Source organism: Corythoichthys intestinalis, chromosome 5 (assembly GCF_030265065.1).
Source record: "Corythoichthys intestinalis isolate RoL2023-P3 chromosome 5, ASM3026506v1, whole genome shotgun sequence".
NCBI classification, from domain to species: Eukaryota; Metazoa; Chordata; class Actinopteri; order Syngnathiformes; family Syngnathidae; genus Corythoichthys; species Corythoichthys intestinalis.
This window is the reverse complement of record NC_080399.1, coordinates 45,804,005-45,831,022: the sequence shown is the minus strand read 5'-3', so window position 1 is coordinate 45,831,022 and position 27,018 is coordinate 45,804,005. Positions and strand designations below refer to the sequence as shown.

The 27,018-nt window shown below is 38.1% G+C and overlaps 1 protein-coding gene across 2 annotated transcripts in view; it reads left to right on the top strand.

The window, feature by feature from the left end:
* The window catches only part of LOC130916154 (uncharacterized), a 35,242-nt gene extending 16,678 nt beyond the window's left edge, over nucleotides 1-18,564 (top strand). For both annotated transcript variants that reach the window (XM_057836647.1, XM_057836646.1), the window contains 5 exons: nucleotides 1,280-1,494; nucleotides 3,573-3,759; nucleotides 3,850-3,945; nucleotides 12,135-12,298; nucleotides 18,410-18,564. In XM_057836647.1, the coding sequence (XP_057692630.1) occupies nucleotides 1,280-1,494; nucleotides 3,573-3,759; nucleotides 3,850-3,945; nucleotides 12,135-12,284 (648 nt within the window). In that variant the 3' untranslated portion in view covers nucleotides 12,285-12,298; nucleotides 18,410-18,564. The remainder of the gene's footprint in view (nucleotides 1-1,279; nucleotides 1,495-3,572; nucleotides 3,760-3,849; nucleotides 3,946-12,134; nucleotides 12,299-18,409) is intronic.
* The last annotated feature ends 8,454 nt before the right edge of the window (nucleotides 18,565-27,018 follow it).

Below are 27,018 nucleotides of genomic sequence, written 5' to 3'. Positions count from 1 at the left end.
AAAGTTATACAACATAATATATACAATATAAATGAATACTACATCACATTTGAAATATTTAAACACATAATAAAATAAATAATAGCCCATTTAAATTAGATAAATTGAAATGAGCAAAAACACCTGTAATTAAATAATAAGAAAAATACACAGATCCTGCTTACACAATTAAATATATCAATTTCTGTGTGGCGCTTTAACTTGAGAAAATCCACCAATAAAGCTTAAATGATTAATAAAAAATGATTCATTGAGGCATTTCATTTGTAAAATGCATGTTAAAATCTTTGTCATTGGGATTGCTTTTCTCTTTAGCACAGGACTTCTTTTTTCTCCTTTCTGTCAGAAAGAAAGCTGATCAATGCGCGGGGTCTGAAAGGCAAATTGTTGTTGTTGATGTTGACCCGCTACTTTTTGAGCAGAATTCTAGCTTTGTATTGGCTAATGTTCCTATTGTTGAAAGCACAAAAGTGTGTAATAAACAACTACCGGTACATGCGATGACATTTTTCTGTTGTCATTCTTATGTTGAGGCAGCAAAGGGAGAAAAATCGGTAAAAATAACTGATAAATTAATTTTAAAGTAACTGAGTTACTTTGATATTAAAGTAATCAATAAAGTAACTAGATTACTTTTTTGATGCATAATCAGTAATCAAAGTACCATATTTTTCGGACTATAAGTTGCATTTTTTTTTCATAGTTTGGCTGGGGGTGCGATTTATACTCTGGAGCGACTTATGTGTTAAATTATTAACACATTATTATATAATATCATATGTTATTTTGGTGTTTTGGAGTGACACTGATGGTTTGGTAAACTTGTTAGCATGTTCTTTATGCTATAGTTATCTGAATAACTCTTAATAGCTATGTTACGTTAACATACTAGCCACGTTCACATTTCGTTGTTCATGCGTCATGTAACATTAGCATACTGTACACTTATTCAGCATGTTGTTGTCTATTGTATTTTTATTTTAAATTGCCTTTCAAGATGACATATCTGTTCTATGTGTTGGATTTTATCAAGTAAATTTCCCCCAAAAGTGCGACTTATACTCCGGTGCGACTATGTTTTTTTTTTCCTTGTCATTGCACATTTTTGGGCTGGTGCGACTTAAACTCAGGTGCGACTTAGAGTGTGAAAAATACGGTACTTTTTCAAGTAATCTTTGACAATACTGGTCACAATTTAGATATATATTACTGTACTTTGTCTTTCTCTAATGGCCTCCAAGACAATATGATATTTTGTTTTTGTATTTTTCATGTGTAGATTTCCATGTTGGAGATTTACAATGACACACTCAACGACCTGCTGGCGAAAAGTCCAGCTACATCATCCAGCCTGGATATACGCGTGCAGGGGAAGGTAGTGTCCGTGCCGGGACTGACTCAAGTGCAGGTGTGTGACGAGAAGGACATCCTCCGTGCCATGGAGACAGGAGAGAGAAACAGGAAGATGGCAGCCACCAAGATGAACATCCACAGGTGAAGATAACGGTGGTGATGATGATAACTGAGTAGGCATAAGCGTAAGTTTGGTGGTTGCTTCAACTAGGTACTAATATGTACCAGTATGAAAGGGGCTGGCGGAGCAATTTAGTGCTATTTTGGCAGAGTTACAATTAACAATAGCATGAGGACAATGGAAAAATCCCTAATAAATACAGTGTATGAGTATCCTTAGTTTGGGACACAAGAAGGAAGGCACTCCTCCTCGTCATGATGATGATTAGAGCCCGACCGATATGGATGTTTTTTAGGCTGATGCTTATCCATGACGAATCACTGAAGGACATTAAAAGTTCAAGGCATACAGTGGGGCAAATAAGTATTTAGTCAACCACTAATTGTGCTAATATGCAAGTTCTCCCACTTGAAAATATTAGAGAGGCCTGTCATTGTCAACATGGGTAAACCTCAACCATGAGAGACAGAATGTGGAAAAAAAACAACAGAAAATCACATTGTTTGATTTTTAAATAATTTATTTGCAAATCATGGTGGAAAATAAGAATGTGGTCTATACCAAAAGTTCATCTCAATACTTTGTTTTGTACCCTTTGTTGGCAATAACGGAGGCCAAACGTTTTCTGTAACTCTTCACAAGCTTTTCACACACCGTTGCTGGTATTTTGGCCCATTCCTCCATGCAGATCTCCTCTAGAGCAGTGATGTTTTGGGGCTGTCGTTGGGCAACACGGACTTTCAACTCCCTCCTCACCCCGTGGCATCAAAATGATAACAAGAACGGTGAGCAAAAATCCCAGAACCACACGGGGGGACCTAGTGAATGACCTACAGAGAGCTTGGACCACAGTAACAAAGGCTACTATCAGTAACACAATGCGCCGCCAGGGACTCAAATCCTGCACTGCCAGACGTGTCCCCCTGCTGAAGAAAGTACACGTCCAGGCCCGTCTGCGGTTCGCTAGAGAGCATTTGGATGATCCAGAAGAGAACTGGGAGAATATGTTATGGTCAGATGAAACCAAAATATAACTTTTTGGTAGAAACACAGGTTCTCTTGTTTGGAGGAAAAAGAATACTGAATTGCACCATACCCACTGTGAAGCATGGGGATGGAAACATCATGCTTTGGGGCTGTTTTTCTGCAAAGGGACCAGGACGACTGATCTGTGTAAAGGAAAGAATGAATGCGGCCATGTATCGAGAGATTTTGAGTGAAAATCTCCTTTCATCAGCAAGGCCATTGAAGATGAGACGTGGCTGGGTCTTTCAGCATGACAATGATCCCAAGCACACAGCCAGGGCAACAAAGGAGTGGCTTCGTATGAAGCATTTCAAGGTCCTGGAGCGGCCTAGCCAGTCTCCAGGTCTCAACCCCATCGAAAATCTGCGGAGGGAGTTGAAAGTCCGTGTTGCCCAACGACAGCACCAAAACATCACTGCTCTAAAGGAGATCTGCATGGAGGAATGGGTCAAAATACCAGCAACAGTGTGTGAAAAGCTTGTGAAGAGTTACAGAAAACATTTGGCCTCCGTTATTGCCAACAAAGGGTACATAACAAAGTATTGAGATGAACTTTTGGTATTGACCAAATACTTATTTTCCACCATGATTTGCAAATAAATTATTTAAAAATCAAACAATGTGATTATCTGTTGTTTTTTTTCCACATCCTGTCTCTCATGGTTGAGGTTTAACCATGTTGACAATTACAGGCCTCTCTAATATTTTCAAGTGGGAGAACTTGCACAATTAGTGGTTGACTAAATACTTATTTGCCCCACTGTACATTGATGCAGATGATTAGAATCAATTTCTGGGGCAAGAAGAGTCTTTTATTTATTGTATTTGGAGTGTATATTTTCACACAACAAAATACTTGTGTGTCTTAAATCAGTCAAAACATTTATAAAAGGCTTGGGAATAAGGACTTTGCTTTGTAGAAAACACCTGACTGTCACTAAATTTATTGGGCAAGCCACTATGATAGCCAATGTTATTATTATCATTATGATGAGGTAATGTTGACAATCATGATGGTGATGAGGATGATTCTCAGAAGCACAGACTTTGTTCTTGGTGTTTTTGTGTTAAGTTCTCGCTCCCATCTTCTGGTGACGCTGGAGGTGCTCGGCAATGACTCCTTATCTGGAGAGAGCACGCGGGGTACGCTAACCTTGGGTGACCTGGCCGGGTCTGAGCGCATCTCGCGGACAGAAGCTGAGGGTCAGCGCCTTGTGGAAGCCGCTGCAATTAACAAGTCGCTGACCGCGCTTGGTCAGGTCAGCAAACAGTTAATGGTGTTGGACACAACTGAAGCCATCACATGAGGTTTATATCATGACAGCTCAATTCTCGGCATGTGTGTTTAGGTATTTGCGGCGCTCAAGAGTAACGCCCTTCACGTGCCCTTCAGGAACTGTAAACTGACTCACCTTCTGCAGCCCAGCCTCAGCGGAGACGCCAAGGTCAGACATCGATATCGCAACAGCTAGCTAGTTTTGATGTGTTAATTATCTAAAGAAACGATTAAAGGAGCCATATGTAAAAATTGCACTTCAACAAATGACCGTAATATTTCAATAAACCTTAAAGAATTTGCGAATACTGTATAAACATGTTTTGATTTTGATTTGATTTATTTATTTCGAGCAATAACAACAAAAAACAAAAAACAACAAGTATGGAAAAAATAAAATACAATAAAATAAAAATTAAACAGTCATGATGAATGTAACAAAAATTATAACAATACATACACGTGTAGCTCGAAAATGAGTGGGAAGAAGCCGAGCTTTTTTGAGTCCCACCCCCATTTCACTCCAAAAATTCCATAGGAATGCAGTCACTTCCCTACAACAGCTGTACTAATCATAATGATTACATTGATAATAATAATAATAATATATATATACATATATACACATACACACATATACATACACATCACTAATAATACATGAGTAACTATTACATATGTACAAAATATTATACATAAAACATGTAATATTTCTGCATACACCCAAGACTATTAAAGACCTCTTTCTGTATATCGTGACCAGACCTGATGTTTATACAGCAATTTGAATTTCTGAATACTTTGACATTGCTTATAATGTAATCCCAAACTGTTCCAGAGTTTTACCCCACATACAGACACGCAGAATCCTTTAAGAGTAGTACGAAATTTTGGTTGTGAAAAGTTGGCAAATCTTCTCAGATTATGAGATTGCTGTTGCACTGTAAAAAGACATTGTAAATTGAGGGGTAATAACTTATGAAATGCTTTAAATAAAAGTATTGATGTGTTGTATTTCACAAGATCATTAAATTTCAACAGTTTTGATTGAGTAAATAAATCATGAGTGTGATCTAAAAAACCTACTTTATGTATAATCCGAATTGCTCGCTTCTGTAATGTAATTAATGGATATAATGCACTTTGGTAAGTGTTCCCCCATACTTCGACACAATATGAAAAGTATGGGAGTACCAAAGTGCAGTATAAAATCCGAAGTGCATTTACATCAAGGTATTGTTTTGCTTTATTTATGATTGACAGGCATTTGGAGATTTTGTTTTTCGTGTATCTGATATGGGGTCTCCATGACAGCTTGTTATCAATTATAACGCCGAGAAATTTAGCTTCATTTACATTTTCAATTGGTAGACCTTCAATTATTATTTTCAACTCAGAATTAGCTATTTGATTACCAAATAACATTGCCTTTGTTTTCTTAATATTTAGGGATAATTTATTTATATCCATCCACTTCTTTATGGCTTTTAGTTCCTTATTAACAGTAGTTACTAGCTCGCTGTAATTATCACTACTATAGAATATGTTGGTGTCGTCAGCAAATAAGATCAGTTTTAATGCATTGGATACGTGGAAGATATCGTTCATATACACAATGAAAAGTTTTGGTCCCAACACAGACCCTTGAGGGACACCACAGCTAATGTGAAGTGTGCCAGATATGTTCTCGTCCATCTTAACATATTGTACCCTTTCTGATAAATAGCTTTTCACCCAGTCCCCAGCCACACCTCTAATTCCATATTTTTCCAACTTATTTAGTAGAATTGAATGATTTATTGTATCAAACGCCTTTTTAAGGTCAATAAAAACACCGATGGCATGTTTTTTCTTGTCTATAGCAGTCGTGATTTCTTCAAATGCATCAATTATTGCCATTGATGTCGTTCTATTGGTTCTGAAACCATATTGTCCTTCATGTATTATCTGATGTTTGTCAAGAAACTTTTCAAGTCTGGAATTGAAGAGTTTCTCCAAAATTTTTGAAAACTGGGGCAGCAGAGAAATTGGTCTGTAATTGGAAAAACAATGCTTGTCATCATCTTTGAATAATGGGATTACTTTGGCAATTTTCATCTTTGCCGGAAAACAACCAGATTGGAATGATAAATTGAATATGTATGTTAGGGGTTTTGCAATGTTTAAAATAACTCTTTTAACCAAATTCATATTGATATCATGGCAGTCAGTAGAAATCTTACTTTTACATTTAAGTACAGTGTTTATCACTTCCTGTTCATTTGTTGCTGAAAGAAAAATAGAGCATGGATTATGCGTAATATTTGAGAAGTGTTTGTCAGAACCTGGGTCAGGAATATCAGCAGCCAAATTTGGGCCAACATTTACAAAAAAATTATTGAATTTAGTCACTATTTCGTTCATTTCATAATTCTCTCCACTTTCATCTAAAAAATAGTTGGGATATGTCGACTTTGGTGGTCCATGTTTAATCAAACTGTTCAGTATGTTCCAAGTTCCCTTCATGTTATTTTTATATTCGTACAATTTGTTTTTGTAATACAACTGTTTGCTCCTTCTTATAACATCAGTTAATTTGTTCTTATATTTCTTATAACGTTCTTCAGCTTCTATTGTTTTGAATTTGATAAACAATTTATAGAGTTTGTTTTTCTTTTTACAAGCGCTCTTTATTCCTTTTGTAAGCCAAGGGCTTTTTATACATTTTTTCTTAATACAACATTCACTTAATGGACAATGCTTGTTTTGCAATGAAGTGAATATATCCAAAAAATTGTTGTAGGCAATGTTCACCTCTGATTTGTTATATACTGCGCCCCAGTTTTGACTTGCTAAACTAGTATTCAAGGAATTAATAGTTTCTTCCGTTACTATACGTTTAATCAGTTTTTAAAGGATCTTTGGTTTTTTTAAAACAACAATCATACAGGGAAAAGACAGGCAGATGGTCAGTAATGTCGCAAATAAATAGGCCACTGGTAATTTGATTTTCCATAATGTTTGTAAAAATATTATCAATTATTGTGGCACTATGTGATGTTACTCTGGTGGGTTTTGTAATTGTTGGGTATAAACTCAAACTGTACATCGTATCAAGGAAGTCATCAATGCCTTTTTGTTTCATGGGATTTAACAAATCAATGTTAAAATCACCATGTTAAACAATCAAATTGGCAAAGACCCCAACTGGAGTCGCGTATGTTTTGTCTTGCAAGGACTGCAAGTTCCAGGCATAGTTCATTACACTTCACTCTGATTCACTCTGAATTACGCACGTTTGCTCTCCTTTTCTCTAAGTTACAAAACAAACTGTCTATTGGATGGTGCACTTTCACACGTTAATTTGAATTTCAGCCTTGAAGAGGTGACTAAATTTCCGATACAGGTTGATTGCGATGACTGATCATTCATATTATGTCTGCAAATACAGATTATTTACACAAAAGTAGCACCAAAATGACTGACATTCAAATAAAAGAGCAGTCATGATATACATACAGTGATCATTCGCGCTTCAAACTTTGCGCCCTCATTCCATCGCAGATTTTTTTAAGAATTAAAATAAATAAATAAATTCAGATGAGCCGTCTCGAGTCGATCACGTAGTCTCACTGTCCCTCTTTGTTGTTCAGGCAGTGCACAGGAGTTGCTTATCAAAGTTAATGATGATTGACAGATGTTTAATGCTTGATCTTGCCAAAGATGCTCGAAAGCCGAAGCTTCAAAGCTCCTCATGTGGCAATCATCGTTTAACTTGTTAAACAGTTGCTGTGGCAACTTTTTGTGTGTAAGTGAGCAGCCTGAGCCAATTTGAGTGGACTCACTCAGTAAAGCATTTATTAATGACAAGCATTTCTGTACTTTGTTTTTGTTTGAAAATAATTTGGTGGGAGAGTAATATGTTTAAAACGTGTCATAATTATTAGGGCCCGAGCACTAGGCGTGCGAAGACCGTTGTTTTACAAAGGATTAATATTTTTTTTTATTTTTTATTTTTATTTATTTTTCAGGGCAAATGAAAACGGCCAATTTGGAGGCCTGAACATGCTCAAAAACTCATCAAAATTTGCACATAATGCAGAATATGAGGTATACCAGCCTGAACACGACTGCATTGAAATACTACCCATTAGGCCTGGCGCCCCCTAGTGGCAACAGGAAATGCCCTTCTTCACGAGACAGGCTCCTCCCCCAGGGGAAAAAATCTATTGACCTCAAACCTGCATCAGGGGAGCCTTAAGACATGTGTTTAGGTGCCTGATGAAAAATATTGAGGTTTTGATGAAGCGGAGGGGTCCAAACAGTAAAGTGAAAATGACGGTCAACAATTTGTCTCGCCAAAAAGTTTGAACAGTCATAACTCGGCAGACATACAACATATCTGCACCAAACATCCCGTGCTTGTTGATAGTCGTACCCTGAAGGGTCTTGTAGGGGTTATTTGCATCAACTCTACAGTGCCAACTAGTGGCGACAGAAAGGAGTTTTTAAAAAAGGCCTCTCCTATTGGGGTTTTTCAACGTAGAGCAATGAAATTTGGGGAGTCCATACCTTATGCAAAACTGATCCAAAAAGTCTCTTGCACCCATCTTACAAATTCAACAGGAAATCGTGCATTTTGGATCGAATGGGAAATTTTTATCGATTTATAGTTCAGTTTACATTTGGAGGCCTGAACATGCATGAAAACTCACCAAATTTTGCACATACATGCGGCTTTGCGTAAATTTTGATAATCTTGCAACGTTACAAAAAAAATGTAACAAAATGGCTCAGTGGCGCCCCCTTGAATTTTTCAAAAAGGCCTCTTCATTTAGGTTTTTTTCAATGTAGAGTGATGCAATTCAGGCAGTCGATACGTTGTTCAAAACTACTCCAAAAAGTCTCTTGCACGCATATTCCAAACCCAACAAGAAATCAGGTATTTTGGATTAAATGTGAAATTTTTATCGATTTACAGGGTGCACATTTGAGACCTTGGCGCCTAGGGAATTAGTTGGATCATCCTCAAAATTGGCGAGACTGTTCATGAGGCATATGAAATCTTAATTTATTAAAATGGTTTGTTTTCATTCACGGGCCTGACCCGAGCGGGGTGCCAAAGTCAGCCATTTTTTCGGCAAAACACCAAATTCGGAAAATGACTAATAACTCCCTCATACAACGTTCAATCTATTTTAAATCTGGCATGTGTGTGAGTTATCCCAGCCTGAACAGGTCTGGACTGAAAAATTGTGCCTGGCGCCTCCTAGTGGGAACAGGAAAAGGGTTTTTTTTACGGGACACGCTCGTCCTCTAAGGGAAAAAAATCAGTTGACCTCAAACCTGCATAAGGGAAGCCTTAAGACATGTGTTCAGATGCCTGATGAAAATTATTGAGGTTTGGTTGAAGCAGAAGGGTCCAACAGGAAAGTGATAATGACCGTCACCATTTTGTCTCTCCACACATTTTGAACAGTCATAACTTTGCAGATATACAGGATATCTGCTCAGAACTTGCCGTGCTTGGTGAGAGTCTTACCCTGAAGAGTCCAGTAGTGGTAATTTGCATCAACTCTTTCGCACCAACTAGTGGCAGCAGAATTTGGGGCCTTTACATACTCGAAAACTCAAAACAAATTCTCATCCCAAAAAAAGAGGTGAGTTTCAAGCATGTTAGGTTCTCATTAGATGTTTAGAGGGGGGCTGTCTGCCACCACCCCGACCTGCGTGCCATCCGAGTTGCGCCAAAGTGCGAGGGCCCGTTCAGTCCTGCTTGCAGGCCTAGTTACATTTGAAGTGTTTCACAATTATTTATTAAAATATATATACAGTGGTACCTCAACATACGATCGTTTTATCACCCGATCTTTTCTAAATCCGACATAAAATTTGACCCGCCATTTGTTTCTACATCTGATGACATGCTCGAAATATGACGATTTATGACAGCGCCGCAGTTTCTTTGTTGTCCCGCAACACGGATGCATAGTGGATTTTTATGTGAGGGAAATCGACATGTGTTCCAACAATGTTAATGTAAGTGTTGAAAAAAGGGAAAAAGTGAGACTTACCATTGAAATGAAGATGGAAATTATAAAAAATATGAGGGTGGAGCAGAGGTTGCGCTAGACTTTTTCGTTGTCTGTCATTTTGACTGACAGGGTCATAAAAATCCGGTCATAATCTATTTTTACCCGTCACTTAAATTTTTAAAATGTTAATAATTACATATTCAATAGTATTTAGTTTTCATTCATCTTTAATTAATATTCTGTCCGAACAAGCTTAACAGAGAATCGACACCGCGCCATCACACATCAAGCAGCTGTGCGTTACTAGCGCCTAACTTGCCTTGAACACGGCTTTTTAGGAAGGGTCGGACTTGACAAGTCATAAATAATTTAATAAGCAAAATATGATATCCCTGGAATGACGGATGACAGCCAGCATGTGTGATTGTATGGTCATTTGTTTTGATGCTTCTGCGCATGTGGGTTGTCTTGCTCAGCGCATGTCGGACTGCGAATTAGTGCGCAGATATGACAAAAAATCGGATTCGTGCATTAAGAACTGTAGTATGAACGTAGCCATAGGCTTGTTGCTGTTAAAAAGAGGACACAAATAACAGGCATAAATAATCCCTGTACAGGTTTATATTCAAAGTATTTGGATCGATAGCATGCACGCACTGTTCGTGCATGTCACACACACATACGAGTAGTTTGCCCCGACTCTCGGCCGTGTAAGCAATGTTGAAATATTGCTTATATGGAGCAGAGAGAAAACCGATCATTCTCAGGCTTATCCTCAAACCTATTTTTATTTTTTTATGACTGTTGTCAAGTCCGACCCTTCCTAAAAAGCCGTGTTCAAGGCAAGCTAGGCGCTAATAACGCACTGCTGCATCGCTACCGTAGCTACCGTACCGTCTCTCGCTTTTTGATGACGTAATTGCTGCATTAAATCCGATTTGCGGGACTGGACAGTACAGACCGCCGCGACAGTCTGGAAAAATGTGGCCCAGATCAGATTTAGACCACATACAAAAGTGACCCAGATCGGATTTGAAATGGTCCCGTTCTATGCAACTTGTCACGTTCAGACCGTCAAGTTAATGCCTCACTCGAGTCAGAAAAACACGAAAAAATCGGATTTGTGCATTAAGACCTGTAGTATGAACGTAGCCTTAGTTCGGACGCTCAGTTGCCTTGACATTTTTCCGAGTAAGGCCAACGACGTCATGCATCAAGAGAGACAATAGCTAATTAATATGCTCACTCGCCACCCTGTGGTCTGGGGTGTGAATTGCAACCTGTCAAAATGACTGATGGACTTCAGTTTTTTCCGTCACCGTTTTAAAAAACCGGTCAACGATGGAAAATATTCGGTTAACGCGACCCCTGGGGTGGAGTGCGCATCCATGGACTGGCTGAACAATTCGGCCGTAGACGGGCTATGATCTCGGCGGTCCTCCTCCATTCGCCAGTCTTTATAAGTTAAGGTGACATTATTAATATTATTGTAACATCGCCAAAGAAATCGCCAGCTTAGTCAGGTTTTTAATCATTTATTTGAGAGCTTGTGTAACACAACATGCCTACTGTCCGCCGCAGCTGAACAAGTGAAGTGAAAGTAAAAAGTCCTCCCTCACACTGACACGTCAGTGTGTTCAGGTATACCACACAAAAATGCATCTGTCGCATTAGAACCCGATTCGTTACATTATTACTGGTATTATTATTACGATTATTACTATTATTATATTATTATTCCAATTTCTATTCATAATTTATTCGTTTTGCTCTGTGTAATTGCTATTTGCAATTGTACCAGCAGTATTTATTAAGGATTTAGTTTAGGTTTTTGGGCTGTGAATTAATGTAATTATAATGTATTCTTATGGGAAAATCCTGCTCGAAAAATGACCATTTCGACTTACAAACAAGGTCCTGGAAAGAATTAACTTCGTATGTAGTGGTACTACTGTATGCATAAAAAGTTTTGGGTTTCTTATTTTAAATTATACTTTGGGGGGGGGGGCATGTCTTATTTGTATCTCTTTCCAATGCGAAATCTGAATAAATACATTGAACACACACAATTTTTTTTTTCAGGGGCGCGCTACTTTGTGGTTTTTCACTTATCGCGGCGGGTTCTGGTCCCCATTAACCACGAAAAGTGGATCACTTAAATATATAACTTCACAGAAATAAAGTACAGAATGTAAAAAACAAATAAGATGGGAATAATGATTGAATAAAACGTTTTGCACACAAAAGTAAAATAAAAAGCGATACCAAAATAAACTGATTTACAGTGTAATGTTCCTAATCTTAGAATTGTGATTTATTTATTAATTTATTTTTGTCCCCTCAGTGTTGCGTCTTCATCAACGTGAGTCCAGATGCCAAGGACACGACAGAGACGCTTGGCACGCTCCAGTTTGGCTCGTCTATTCGTCATGTGACGTTGGGAAAAGCCACCAAGAATCTCACACCAGCCAAAGGCGACAAGACCACAAAATAGGCTGCAGCAGTGGGGTAACAGCCATAAGATGGCAAACATTTGGTGTCTTAACTTTTTTCACATTATAATAACACATTTATACTTGGTCATTTTAATGAGGTAATTTTTTCGGAGTCAGTTCCCCATTTCAACATGATAAAAATCACGTTAATAGCATGGTAATTTCAGGGATCGTACAGGTCCTTGAAATCCTTGAAAGTGCTTGGATTTTACTGTCGTGTTTTTAAGGTTTGAAAAATGCTTGAATTTTGCGTAAATTAAAAATGCTAGGAAGTGTTTGGCACACAATATTTCTCAGCCCCCCTTCTAAAAATATACAGGGTGTCCATAAAGTCTCTTTAACGTTTAAAAAATGTATTAAAAATGCAATTGATTATATATTTTATTCAGATTTGTTCTATTGAATTCAGTGTTTATTGTTTTTTTTTTTTGTTTTTTTTACCTCTTCTAATACACTTCTACAGTACATGGGCACAATTAGTTGCACGAAGCACATCAAGACGGTACTCGATTTTTTTGCCATGTTCGCTGTAGCATAGCCTCATCAATTGTGTCAATGGCATCAGTAACCCTTCACTTAAGGTCAGTAATGTCCCTTATCTTTGTTCGATACATGATATCTTTAACTTAGCCCCATAGAAAGACGTCCAGGGGAGTGATATCTGGTGAACGTGGCGGCCAAGGAATTGGCCCATCCCTTCCAATCCATCGGTCTGGAAATGTTTGATTGAGGAATCCACGAACATGCAGCCCCCAATGTGGTGGTGCACCATCTTGCTGAAAAATGATGGTTGGTTGAAGGTCATTCAGTTGTGGTGCCACATATTCAGTTAAAAGGTCCTTTTAACAAAAAAGAAAAAACTTCAATAAATGCTGAATACAATAGAACGAATCTGAATAGAATATCTAATCAATTGCATTTTTAATAAATTTTTGAAATGGTAAAGAGACTTTATGGAGACCCTGTAAATAATTAAATGAAGGAAAATAAAACAATTTGCTTCATCGCTGCGATACATGCTCGATCTGAAGTTGCTTTTCCCGTGTCCCTCGTCACATCGAGTACAGTGCATTTGAGCCAGTGTGCAAGTATTCTGGAGTTTAATCAAGCAAACTGTACACAAATAAAATAGTATTTAAATGCATAAATTTGCATTTCCTATTGTTTAGTACAATACTTTTATTGCACGACCAGTTACTCTGTTTGTCATTTTTTCCTGCGACTTCCACAGTCCCTCTGCCAGTCGCCGTTTAATCCAGCCTGGAGCCGTTTCGTTCGGCTTCCACACCGCTAGGACAACGTTTAGAAAAAAATGCATGGCTGGTTGATTTTATTTGAAATTTATGAATTAAAGCGGAAGTTGAGAATTTTTGACATCAAGCTTAATCTTTGAATTAGGGGGGAATTAAGTTCCGTATCGTTTGTTAGTCTTTTATTATTTTCAGGGCTCCACAGTGATTATGCTAATGCAAGTCAGTATGGCCAGTTAGCATGCTAATAAAAACCGATATTCACAGATCTAACATAGTCAAATGAATTAAAAACGCAGCCCAATTTTCAAAAACCCCCTGCAGCCAAAACAATGTCTCACCAAACTGCCGTAATTCATTTAATTCTGCGGGACTATTATTTTTCTATGCGTAATGGCACCACAATAGAGGGGAGTGCTGTGGCCACTCGTATTCACCTTGGTCTGCTATGCAGAGCGTTCACGGAAGAACGTCAAAATGGTGAAATGTGCTTTTAGAAGTTGTGGAAACATACAGAAGAAATGGACAAAGGAAAGTTTCCACCGCCTGCCTATGAAGAACGAGGAACGATATAAAATGTGGTTACTCTGCTGGATATGACATACACACACACACCGGTGGAAAAAGTACTGCTTTGGAGTATTTGCAGCGCCCATTTTCATCGGTATCCTCTCCTGAAACCAAATGCCGTGCCTTCGAGTGTCCAAATGTCTTCAAGAGCTTCTGATAAACAGGTAAAAAAAAAAAAAATCATATATGAAAATATATCACATATATGTGCATGCACACCTCGATATCGCAGCTCGCGTTAGTGAGGCTTGTAACAAACGCCATGCATACTTATGGTTCGCGGTTTTAAATAGGAAACAATGGTCATTGTTCTGTCCAATATCTCACGACGTGCATTTTTCCTTTGTGCTATTATTTTAACAGCCGTTTGACAGGAAGGAAGTACTGTGGCGGCCATTTTTGTAGTATTTTAGTCAGTCCGTCGTTTGGTGAGAGCTGATTGTGTTGTTTGCACCTTCGAAGGCATAGTCTTTTCACCCCGATTTTTTTTGGGATGCGACACTGCAGCACAATAAAGCACCTGGAGCTCGGACGCCACCTTCCGACTCCCGTATTCATTTTGAATAGAGTTTGGCTGACTGTACACTTGTCTTCACTCACTCACTCACACACACACACACACACACACACACACACACACACACACACACACACACACACACACACACACACACACACACACACACACACACACACACACACACAAGGGGGACAGTCCAGTCAATTTCCAGATCACCATCCCGAATGCAGTAAATCCATCCACTTCGGGTTTGGATTCGGTTTACGAATCGTTCGTAGGTTATGTGCGTGAGCAACCGCTGTTTTTTGCACACTCCCACACACAGACACGTACTCTGACTCTTCCTCATTGGGACTAGTAGTCGGTAGTATGTAAATACCGGTAATCAAAATGTCAATCATACAATTTTTTTTTGTTTACCTTTACTATTCGCCCCAGACACCTCACCCAATCAGTTATTGAAGGGTTATTTATAATAAGGATTGTGAGTGAACTGGGGGATATTTGATTACTTTATCACTTTCATGAAAAATTGAGAAGAAACCTTTTGAGCGTACACTGAGTGATAACTTAGTTTTTTTCTATGTCCTTAGATAAGTGACACCTACCTAGCTTGTAATAAAGGAATAAACCAAGAAGTAAGCTCCGATTTGGTCTTTGGGAAAGCGTTGAACAGCGCTCCTAAATACGATTTAAAAAATAATTCTAAAACTTTTTTGCTGAACATGACATTCAGTGATAATTTGTTTTAGATATTAGGGTTTACATTATTCCATGGTGCGGTTGTGTCTACAACACAGGCATATTATCATGACACATCTAACAAGCTACTTTTTACTGTGATCTTTAGGTGACCTGGAGATGCTGAAGGTACACCCAGAAGAGGCTCCACTTTGTTTTCAACTCCATGAAGGGAAGGGCGCCAGCAAGCGAGGAATGCTGATGGTAGGCTCTATCAACATGTGTCCCATTAACAATTGCATTGTACCTTTCTTATGTGTACATATCTCAATCAAATTTACTCTATTAGGGACTTTGAGATACAGCTTGGAGTTTCCAGCAAAAAAGCAAACAAAAAGATGGGTTGCCTGGAGGAGTTACGAGCCAACAACACAGACATTCTGACAGAATTTTGTGGCGCATGTCCTGGAAAGACTGCAGGATTCATCAGTAAAATTTGCTGATCCAGACTTTTATTTCAAGCCTCCAACTACAATTCCCCAAAACATTGCAGGCATCGAAAGGCCTGATACAGAAAAAGTCATTTTACAACATGTCAGTAGATTTAATAGATATTTTTGAATGTACTACAATAAAAAACACACATATTGTCTTGTCTTGTATGTGAAATGTGAAGGTTTAAAAGATCAAAAGTTTCTGGGTATGTAGGAGTTGTACTTAGAACAATTGCAGAGCATCTTCAGCTTCCCTAAAACCATTGTAGTTCCCACTGACAGAAGTGTACTTGTCACGGATGAAGGAGACGACACACGATGGAAGAACACATCGCTGGCCTCTTCCCCGATGTTTGCCTTTTAACGCCCACTCAAGAACAACCCTATATGTCAACAATCGGAGTTGCCTAAAACAAGAAAACCAATAATACAGGCTTATTAAAAAAGAAAGTGCCAAAATCATCATGTGATGGATCAAAAGTATAGAATTTAAAAAGGTTACAGAACTCTAGCTTGGACACATGTTCAATATTCCCAACTAATAAGCAGCACTTGATTATAAGAAGCAGGATTCAAAATGAGGGGGGGAAAGTAGCGGCTTATAGTCCGCAAATTACGTAACTTCGTTTTTAAATCAAGTGCTTTAAGGTGACCATCACCGGCACTTGAAATCCATGAAATAATACTTGAAATTATGTTCAACACATTTGCCTATGTCAGAGTTTTATAATGTTTTTCATTTTTGACATATTGCGTGATGATTTAGGCACATTTTTGTAAATAATTGCCATACTGCTACTGCTTTTTATATTGACATGCTTTTATGCTCACAATGCTTTACTGTTGAGATGATATAGCTGCTTTCCTGAAGTAGAACTAAGCTTAGAGTATACGAATATTGGCCCAGCGGCAAATAAAGCATGCAGGAATCCACTTACCTCATTGATAGCTGCATGTTTTTTTTCCCAGTTGGTCTTGTCTACAAAAAAGTTTGAAGAACACCTTTGTTGAGAAGTGGTAAAAAGTCTTAGTGTTTACTTGCAATGGTTTATTGAGTTCCTGAAAACTCGTGTTCAGCTCCAATTCTTCCCTGCATTTTGGGGGCAGGAAGTTGCTTCGTTGCCACAAAAAAAAAAAAAAAAAAAACAGTCAAAAGACCAAAGTGATATCCCTCCGCCCTGCTTGCCCAGCCAGCTTGTTCTCTTCTCTGCAAAACAACTGAATTACTCGGTAATGTTGCTGTTCTTACTGCAGTTATTGACATGCAATGGTAAGTTTTAATAACTTTATCCTGAAAACATAGCACACACTATTGATTGCATGCGTCATCGATGATTCTCCTGTGCGCATGTTTTTTTTTTTTTTTATTAGTATGCTAATTCGCCATATTGACTTGCATTAGCATAGCCACTCAGGAGCCCTGAAAAATAATAGAAGACTAACAAACGATACGGAATATTTTGAAATCAACTCTACTGACAAATTAACCCCCCCCCCCCCAACTCGAAGATTAAACCTGATGTCAAAAATTCTGAACTCCCCCTCTTAACATGCACGTGAGTGGAAATTTCATTTATGCACACATATGACGCCTGTGTGTTTTAGTTTTAGTAGACCCTGTACTAGTGAACTGTACCATTATGAAACTTTATCTGTTCTTATGCAAACTTCTAATAAAGTCATAAATCAATCAATGACTGTGCTAATGTAAATGAAAGGTCAGGCTTTGCAATAAATATGCAGACACGCACTTTATGATGGCACACATGATCGGTCATTGGCTACATTTACACTTCACTTGTAATTGACTTGTGTTCATACTTGCAACCATACCTCGCCTCTAATGCAAGCTGTTTTGCAAGACTTGTATAACTAAGTCTGAGGAAGTGCAGTTTGTGTATTATAGATTTGTCAATATTGCCAATGCTACAATGCAATACTCTTTTTACCCTAGTCTGGCAGTTTTATTTAAAAGGTTGGAACAGCTTGCCTCCATTTTGTGTAAGTCAACATACAATTTGCTCCCACCCAAAAAGGTTTGTGAGGACTGGGGACCCTCCCAAATATACGATGTCTGTGTGCATTTCATGCAGGAAAACCACAAAATTTGCACCGCGGACCCTGTGGGTGCTTCGCGAGCGGGCGTGTGGACTTTTAAAAAAAAAAAAACAACTGCCAAGGTTGGCATGTCTGCTGCGACCATGCACTTTTGCTTTAAAGTCCCACTGTAATTTTAATAATTGAAATAGACCAGACTAGCAAGACAGCCTACTACTTCAGCAGGTGTTTCTGTTCAAATGAAGCATGATTAAAACCGATTAAATGATTAAAAACCTGACAAAGCTGGGGATTTTTTGGCTGTGTTACAATCATAATATTTTCCAAACTTAACTTATAAAGACTGGCGAACGGAGGTTTTAGGAGGACTGTCGAGATCTTTGACATTCTACGGCCGTATTTTCGAGCCAGTTCACGAATGCGCATAGCACCCTCATATTTTTCTATCATTTCCATCTTCATTTCAATGGTAGGCCTCACCTTTTCACGACATGCTTTAACATTCTTGGAAATCATGTTTTCTCATGTTTTTTCCCTCTGTTTTCTTTCAGGAGCGTTGGGCTGAAGGCTCAGAAATCACATCGACTTTGTTAATCAGCTAGATATAATGTTGTGCTTGCATCTTGTTCGCTCTCTGCTGTTGGCTCAAATGAGGAGCGTTTGTGGTGAGTCTGTGTGAGGGTGTGTTCGTGTTGAATAAACACCACCAATGGCCATTGCATTGAGTCTGGTTTTTACACCATTTTCTCCCTTAATGCATTTGACATTTTTCCTTGTTGCTTTTATTTTATTTTATTGCTCAGTGTTAATGTTAGTGTTATGTTAATGTTACTTATAATTAGAGATGATGCCGATCGATCGGGTCCGATCACATCATTTTCAAAGTATCGGAATCGGCAAAAAAATATCAGCCATGCCTTTTATATATATATATATATATTAGGGCTGTCAAAATTATCGCGTTAACGGGCGTTAATTAATTTTTTAAATTAATTACGTTAAAATATTTGACGCAATTAACGCGCTAGGCCCGCACAGACAGATTTAAATGTCAGTACAATGAAAGGCCAACTTGTTAATTGTGTTTTATGGAGTTTTTCCGCCCTCTGCTGGCGCTTGGGTGTGACATGCATATGTTATGTGGCGTAATGTCGCCCTCTGCTGGCGATTCAGTGCAGCTGATTATTTGGGTTTCGGCGCGCTTTTCTGACGTAATTATATGTCGACGCGAACTCACACTAATAGACAGTGCTATTCAGACCAGCTAACGTCCGCATCCAGTATTCAGTGGCAGTTCTCATAGCCCCATCACACTGTTTGTGTCTAATACATGCATCGCTTGTGAGTTATATTCCTCCTTTGTTTATATTCATGAGCATTAGATAGTTATTGATGATGTGTATTTGAATTTGTTCACATATATGGTGAAATCCAGTTACATTGTTAGATGCTTGTGAGCTAATTGGCTAGTGCTACTGCTCAAATGGACACGTGTGTGTACATTTTATGTTATTTTGTGATTTATGCAAGTTATTGACACATTGCCTTGTTATTTTCAGTTTTACAAAAATACAAGAAACATGCTCCTGTCAAAAAGAGATGACTTCAGTAAAGCCCATGCAACTTTGCTACACCGTCTGATTTCTTTTTCGGAACTTACGTTGGCTATCTGTCAACTTGTGTACTCACACACATTGAGGACAGAATATGGCTACTAGTTTATTTTTTGATTGAAAATTTTACAAATTTTATTAAAATGAAAACATTAAGAGGCGTTTTAATATAACATTTCTATAACTTGTACTAATATTCATCTTTTAAGAACTACAAGTCTTTCTATCCATGGATCACTTTAACAGAATGTTAATAATGTTAATGCCATCTTGTTGATTTATTGTTATAATAAACAAATACAGTCCTTATGTACCGTATGTTGAATGTATATATCCATCTTGTCTTATCTTTCCATTCCAACAATAATTTACAGAAAAATATGGCATATTTTATAGATGGTTTGAATTGCGATTAATTGCGATTAATTACGATTAATAAATTTTTAAGCTGTAATTAACTCGATTAAAAATTTTAATCGTTTGACAGCCCTAATATATATATATATATATATATATATTTTTTTTTTTTTTTATTAAATCGTTTTCTAATTGTATTTAACGTTACAGACATAATATGTTACACTTATCCAGAGTCTTTAGTACAGGCTTGAGGTAGGGTTATTAAATTTATCCCAATATCGGCGGTATTTAATTTTTTAAAAAATGTATCACGTTAAAATATTTAACGCAATTAATGCATGCGCTGCACGACCCACTCATGCATTCTCGCGCTCCATCTGTAGTGATGCCGTCTTGCCTATATAGAGAGCTAAAAGGCAGTGTAAATTCAGTAGAGTGAATTTTGACAGCCTTTGGAACCTTATTTTAATTAGCTAAAGCTTTACAATCCCTCTCCCTACGATTAGAAATATCATGGGAAGAAATGTGGGGAAGCAAGGTAGCAATTGATCTTTTTCTTAACACCTTAAGTTATATTCCATCGCAAAGATATATGAATTGGTAGCACTACGCACAGTCGTGGTTTCACTTGTCATGGTTCCACTTCCCATCATGCATTGGGCATGGCCCTCAGTATCATTTACTGAAAGCTCAACAAATACACTAGATGGCAATATTTAGTCACAATATACAAAGTCACAAGTCTTTCTATCCGTGGATCCCTCTCACAGAAAGAATGTTAATAATGTAAATGCCATCTTGAGGATTTATTTTCATAATAAACAAATACAGTTCTTATGTACTGTATGTTGAATGTATATATTCGTCCGAGCTTTATTCATTTTTTTCTTAATGCATTGCCAAAATGTATATGATCGGGAAAAATTATCGGGAATGATTGGAATTGAATCGGGAGCAAAAAAAAGCAATCGGATCGGGAAATATCGGGATCGGCAGATACTCAAACTAAAACGATCGAGATCGGATCGGGAGCAAAAAAACATGATCGGAACAACCCTACTTATAATGGTTTCATAATCATTTACAACATGTTTGCAAAGGCCATGGATGATTATTGCCTTGGTTAATCGACTTTTTTTGTATGCATTGATTTATTCTTTTATTTATTTGATCTGTTCCAGGGATTATATTTTTATGGTTTACTTTTGTGTAATAATTGTACGTCTGTTTGCTCACCCTCATTGAATGGGTTGTTGGCATTGGCTCTTGACCTCATACCCACAATGCCGCGTGTTTGTTTTCTGTTCTGGAGGCTTTAATAAAAACAAGAGTCGACACACAAATACTGAGAGTCTCAGGGTGTGGTTAAACAATGTATAAAAGCTTTAATTAATGAGGCACACACGTTTCAGAAGCTGACTCCAATATATATCTCACGTTTTAAAATCTAGTGGGCGTTTACTTCAACCATTCAAGCCTTTGGTCAATAAGGCAATAGCTCCGGGGTTTGTTTGTGACTTCCCCTGATTTGCTCGAATCACTCGGTTTATTCACAAATGGGTTACGAATCCACTCCTTCGCCATTCGTGGGTCTTCGAGGTTGTAGGCTCGTCAGGTGCCCTTTTCGCCGTAAAAATATCTCCAAAGACGTCTGTTTTCCAGTCATCTTCGCTCGTGTGGGGGCTAATTATTTCCGGGAACAAATGTGATGCGCCCGCGGCCCAGTAATACGTTATTATCGAGGACAAGCGCACATAGATATATTGTATTACTGTATATACACAAACAAGATGTACTGCTAGCAGTCCAGTCAGTGGATTTCTATGACGACATTCTAATCTATCCTGTCGTATTATATCTAGAGTAGACAGGGATATTGGTGTGTTAAGCAGGGGCACAGGGTTAATTCGGCCAGAATGCGGTCGTTATTAAATTATTATTTCTGTGCGGCCGGTAGCAAATGCGCAACAAAACCGGTCCGCGGCCCGGCAGATGGGGACCCCTGGACTAGAGTGTAGTTTTGAGCATGGACTACGGTTTTGAAGTTTCACGGTTTAACGGTTTTAACTGTTTCACTCGCTCGTTGACAGACCCCCACCCCCTCCCCATTTTTTTCTCCTCGGATCTACTTGATTCAGAAGAATGACCCATTTTGTTTTCAAAACGGCGAAATTTCGCCGAAAGGTGGCAAGTTTGCATGCTTGTAAATGTGAGTACATAAAAGGGTTAACAACTTGATGTGTTATGCTCTCCTTTTTGTTGGGAGTGGGTGTCGTGTTGGTGTATTTTATTTAAAAAATTTTTTACTCATTCATTCTTGTTTTGTTTGTATTGGCGAAGCAGGACCCTGTCTTCTTTTTTTTGTGTCCTTTACACAGTGGGATGTGTGTGGTATGCCTTGAGGAAGACTGAGTCCATTTTGCCAGTCTTTTTTTCCCACTTATACTGCTCCTATGACTTGACAGTGTACTTCGGCCTTTTGCCCCAGGGCAATGAGGTTTAACTTTGGACTTTGCCCCATCTTTATTATGGTGCAGTCCCACTTCCACTCATCACGTTTGTGCATTGCGCACACACATTCTGTACGCACACATGGTAAAAAAAAACTGTGGGTTGGATTAAATCTTTTTTTTTTTTTTTTTCAACTTTTTGTGTGTCCCACTCCTTTTTGACTGGATAAGAAGGCTAACTCTGCCTGTTCTTCACACAAACTGTTTTATGTTTCTTTTTCTCCTCCCTGCTGCGTCTTTCCTTTTGTTTTGTTTTTTAAAAGGGATCCACGGATAGAAAGGCTTGTAGTTCTTAAAAGATAAACGTTACGATGAGTTAAAATCATTTGATATTGAAACCCCTCTTGATGTTTTCATTTGTATACAATTTGTAAAATTAGTTGGTCGCCATTGTTGTTGACGTGGGAGGGCGGTGATGTCATTTGGTCACGCTATCGGGCCTCCAGAGTATGACTCTAGTGACACAAACATGTTATCTGTTCAAACCATTCAATTTGAACCCGAGAGGAACATTAATGAGCACGACATCACTGTTGATCAAGGGCGTAGGATTGGTCCCAATCATGGTAGGGACTGTATAACAGGATAAACTGCATGTACGCTTTTTGCTGAAGACACGACATTAATAAGACCGAACAAATTGGGTGAATGGCTTCTCACCAATAAGAACCCAATTAATTGATAGGCTAAATGATTAAGGCACAATAAATCTCATAAATCATCAGCCAATCAAACGTGGGTTTGAAGGGGAAAAAAAGAGCGGCACATTCAGCAAGTGCAAAAGGGGTAAATGTAAGTCTGAACATAATTAAAATAATTCATTTAATAAAGGTAGGGTCAATTCTATTGTTACAACATATGGGAAGACAATCTAAATGACTTATATAACTGAAGTCATTATATATTGCAAATAAGGTTGCTTAAAAGTTAGTGGGGACAGTTTGAGCATCCTGAAAAGTTGGTAGTGTTTTATCCCTACCGTCTCTATGCAAACCTACGCTATTGCTGTCGGTATTTCACAAAATGAGCAGCAAAAGCAAAATGAACCGGAAAGACTGGATGAGACGAGACGAAATTAGGAATAAAAAACGGTGTTCTGCCAAAATGTCCTACAAGAGGCTAATTTGACACCTAAAGTACTACCGTGCGCTTTCAGCTTGTTTTGTTTAGATGCGTACAGACAGAACATACTATGATGCCGTAAGAAAATACTTAAATGCAATAATGTCAAATAAGAGTGGTTTAAATATACTATGTGACTAATGTGGTCAACAGATCAACAATCTGCTTTATAGCTACCACAAGAAAGCACAATGCTTAGAACTATGAGAGGGAAACACATGCAAAAAGTATTTTGTGGCAATGACGATTATGCGCGCATAAAACATGGCGCCCTCCGTAGGTCAAAACAGGCACTAAATATAGATTTTTGAATCAATGGCAATATTTTATGTTTGTAATAACATATTTTAGTAAAAGAGAACAATTGTGGCTTATTAGAGCCTATAAGTCTTTAAGTCAGAGGTTCCCTTTAAAAGCATCTCATCACTCATCTCATCACTTGAAACGATGCCCCACAAGTCTTCGCTCAGGGGAGTGAATCAATTGCAGAAGTTGCTACAGTATCATCCATCACTGACACTTATTTTGTTTTTACCTTCACTCCAAGGTTGTAGGTTTGGTCTTAATATTGGTAGGGACGAAATAACAGCATAACCTGCATGTACACTTTTTTTCTGGGGACGGGACATTAATAAGACCAAACATATTTGGATAAAGGGGTTCAGGGCTACATTTCTCACCAATATGAACCTAATCAATTAATAGGCTAAATAAGTAATGCAAAATAAATCTGTATTGACCTATACTAATTTTCACACTGCAAATTTATAACGTCTAAATCTGATCATTTTTGTTAAATCTAGTCAAATACTTTTCGCCATCTTTTTTGAGTGATAGTCTAGTTAACAGATTGATGCGCCAGATTCTTCCACTTTAAGTAAATATTACTATTTGTTCGTATTAAGCCCATACATCTAAAAGTTGGTCATTTTTCACCTAAATCGAGAGGAAAATTCTTTCAATAATGTTTTGAACAATATTCTTGAATTAAGAAAATTTCTGACCAACAAGTTTTTCTTTTAAGATTAAATATACAAACTTTTTGCTTAAAATAAGTCTGTTAAGCTTATTTTCAGCTAGCTGTTTTTCTTATTTCAACAAATCTCAGTGAGTAAGATCTACTTGAAGCACTGTAGCAGTAGCAAAATTTGTGGCGTGTTCCCTACCTCCACAAGATTAACGTCTTTTTACATTACTTACAGTGACTGCTGCTGGCAGAAAAAAACTAATATCCCTTGTCTTTGAAGTGGAGGAGGGTCCGGCATGTTGTATTTCTGTTGGGCTGTGAATGCGTGTGGGGGGGGATTCAAGTCATCAGCCAATCAAACGTGCGTTTGAGGGGAAAAAAATGGACTGGCACATTCAGCGAGTGAAAAGTGGTCAGAGTAAGTCTGAACATAATGAAAGTACTGTAATTCACTTATTTATGGTAGGATCAATTCTATCCTTACAACACATAGGAAGACAATCTAAATGACCTATATAACTGTCATTATATAATGCAAATAAGGTTGCTTAAAAGTTGGTGGGGATAATTTGAGCATCTTGAAAAGTTGCTAGTGTTATGTCCCTACCGTCCCTATGCAAACCTACTCCCTTGCTTAACTCTGACGATGATAGACGTCCAATCATGTGGCTCATTTCATCCTTCTGTATCTTTAAAAGTAGTTTGTTACTCGTAGACAGCCAATCCATTTGAACTGGGAGGGCTGCCAGACCTCTCAGTTCAAATAAATCAGACGTCTATTGCCGTCACTTAGAGCCCATAAGTTAAGGCTCTCAATCACAAGTTCCATATTCTCTGGCCATCTCATGTACATCTCTTCTGATTCTGCAAATTCCTCTGACTGTGGTGGCAATGTCTCTCTCTGTATCATCAGCTCCAGAAGACAGAAGACAAAGCATTCACTGAATAAGTAAAATGCTTAACAACATACAAGAAATCATATAAATGATATAATCACTGTATACAGGATCGCTAGTAGCGAGGCTGCAATGTTTGACTTCATCGATGGTAAAATTCGTCTCACTTTACAGTCTTCACGGTACAACAAAATAGAGTACCTACCAAGGAGTCGAATTGACCCTTTAACACCTGGGCCTATTTTGTCCGAATTTGTAATATTGATGTCCCATTGACAACCACAGGGCTACATCACACATTATGTCACACAGCCCACTCTTCCGCCGTTTGCGCACTGCTGTCACTTCTCACTCGCCGACTCATCAGAAGAAAACGGCGACAAATCTGGCCCATCCTCTTCCTCGAGTTGAGGGGATAATGCATTAATTTACGCTAAATTTAGTTTTCGAATCATTCCACACATTTCAAAGTTGTTCACTCAATCCAACCGTCCGTCGCTCGCTACCTTGCCTCCTTCTCCTTAGGTTGTACCTCACTCAGCAATTTATTAAAAATGTTCACATTACGTCCATCCTTCTTGACCACACACTTGCTCCTGGGATATGTAGTTGTTCGTGGTGCTGTCGGTTTTGAAAAAGAGCAAGAAATTATGGAAATATGGACATAAACACATGGTCCACGCAGCGTTTTAATGTTCATTTATGAGGGCAATAAAACTATAAAACTCGAATGACATTATCTCCCATTTTACTGGTCAATTGACTTCAAGTAAAAACGGGCGTGGACCTCAACTTACCCACTTTCAAATGAGACCAACCAGCAGCACATGGGTGACGTAATTACAGCATGAGGAGGATTCAAAGATGATATGCATAAACATGTCGTCACTGACTCATTTAGTGTTAAAGGGTTAAAAAAATCTGTCTGTGAAGCGTCAAATGAAGATTGCTGTGAAAGACAAGTCGAGATTGCGGCCACGGCGAGAGAGTCCAAATGCATTTGAATGTATGAATGTTGAGAAGAAAACTATAATGCTACCCCTGTTAAATGTAAATATATTTAGGATGATTAGTTTTCTTTCAATATGTCCAACAACATTTTCATGTGTTACATCAAGAAGGTCTTGGATCAGTTTTGAAACGATTAAGTTACCACAGTTAAATGTACATGTATCTGAACCTTAACGTTAAACTATTATAGTATCCCTGTTAAATTTACATATATTTTACATATAATAATATATGTATTACATATATATTTAGTATTTGATTGATTTGTTTCATCAATTCAAACAAATTTAATGTGCTACAAGGCTTGAATCATATTTATCAATGTACTGGATCTGTCGCAGCCTGGGTACACAACAACAGCCATTTCCACTAATACCTTTATGGCGCCGTCTGGTTTGTTTTTCTTTTTATGAGCTTCCATCGGGTGGTGATTTTGGTTTGCAAACAGTTACATTCACTTGTACCGAAGTGCAGGAGTTATTAAATCTTCCACTTAACACTGTAAGTACAGGGTGTGTGCTTTTACTTGCTTCTAGCGGCTCAAGCTTGCCGAGAAACAACTTGATATGATGCCCTCAACATCACTTGTTGTCAATCCCGGATTGTGTTTGTTATGAAATTCATTTTTCCTTTGCTGTAGTTGTGATGCACACAGTGTTTCCCAGTTTGTAATAGTGGTGG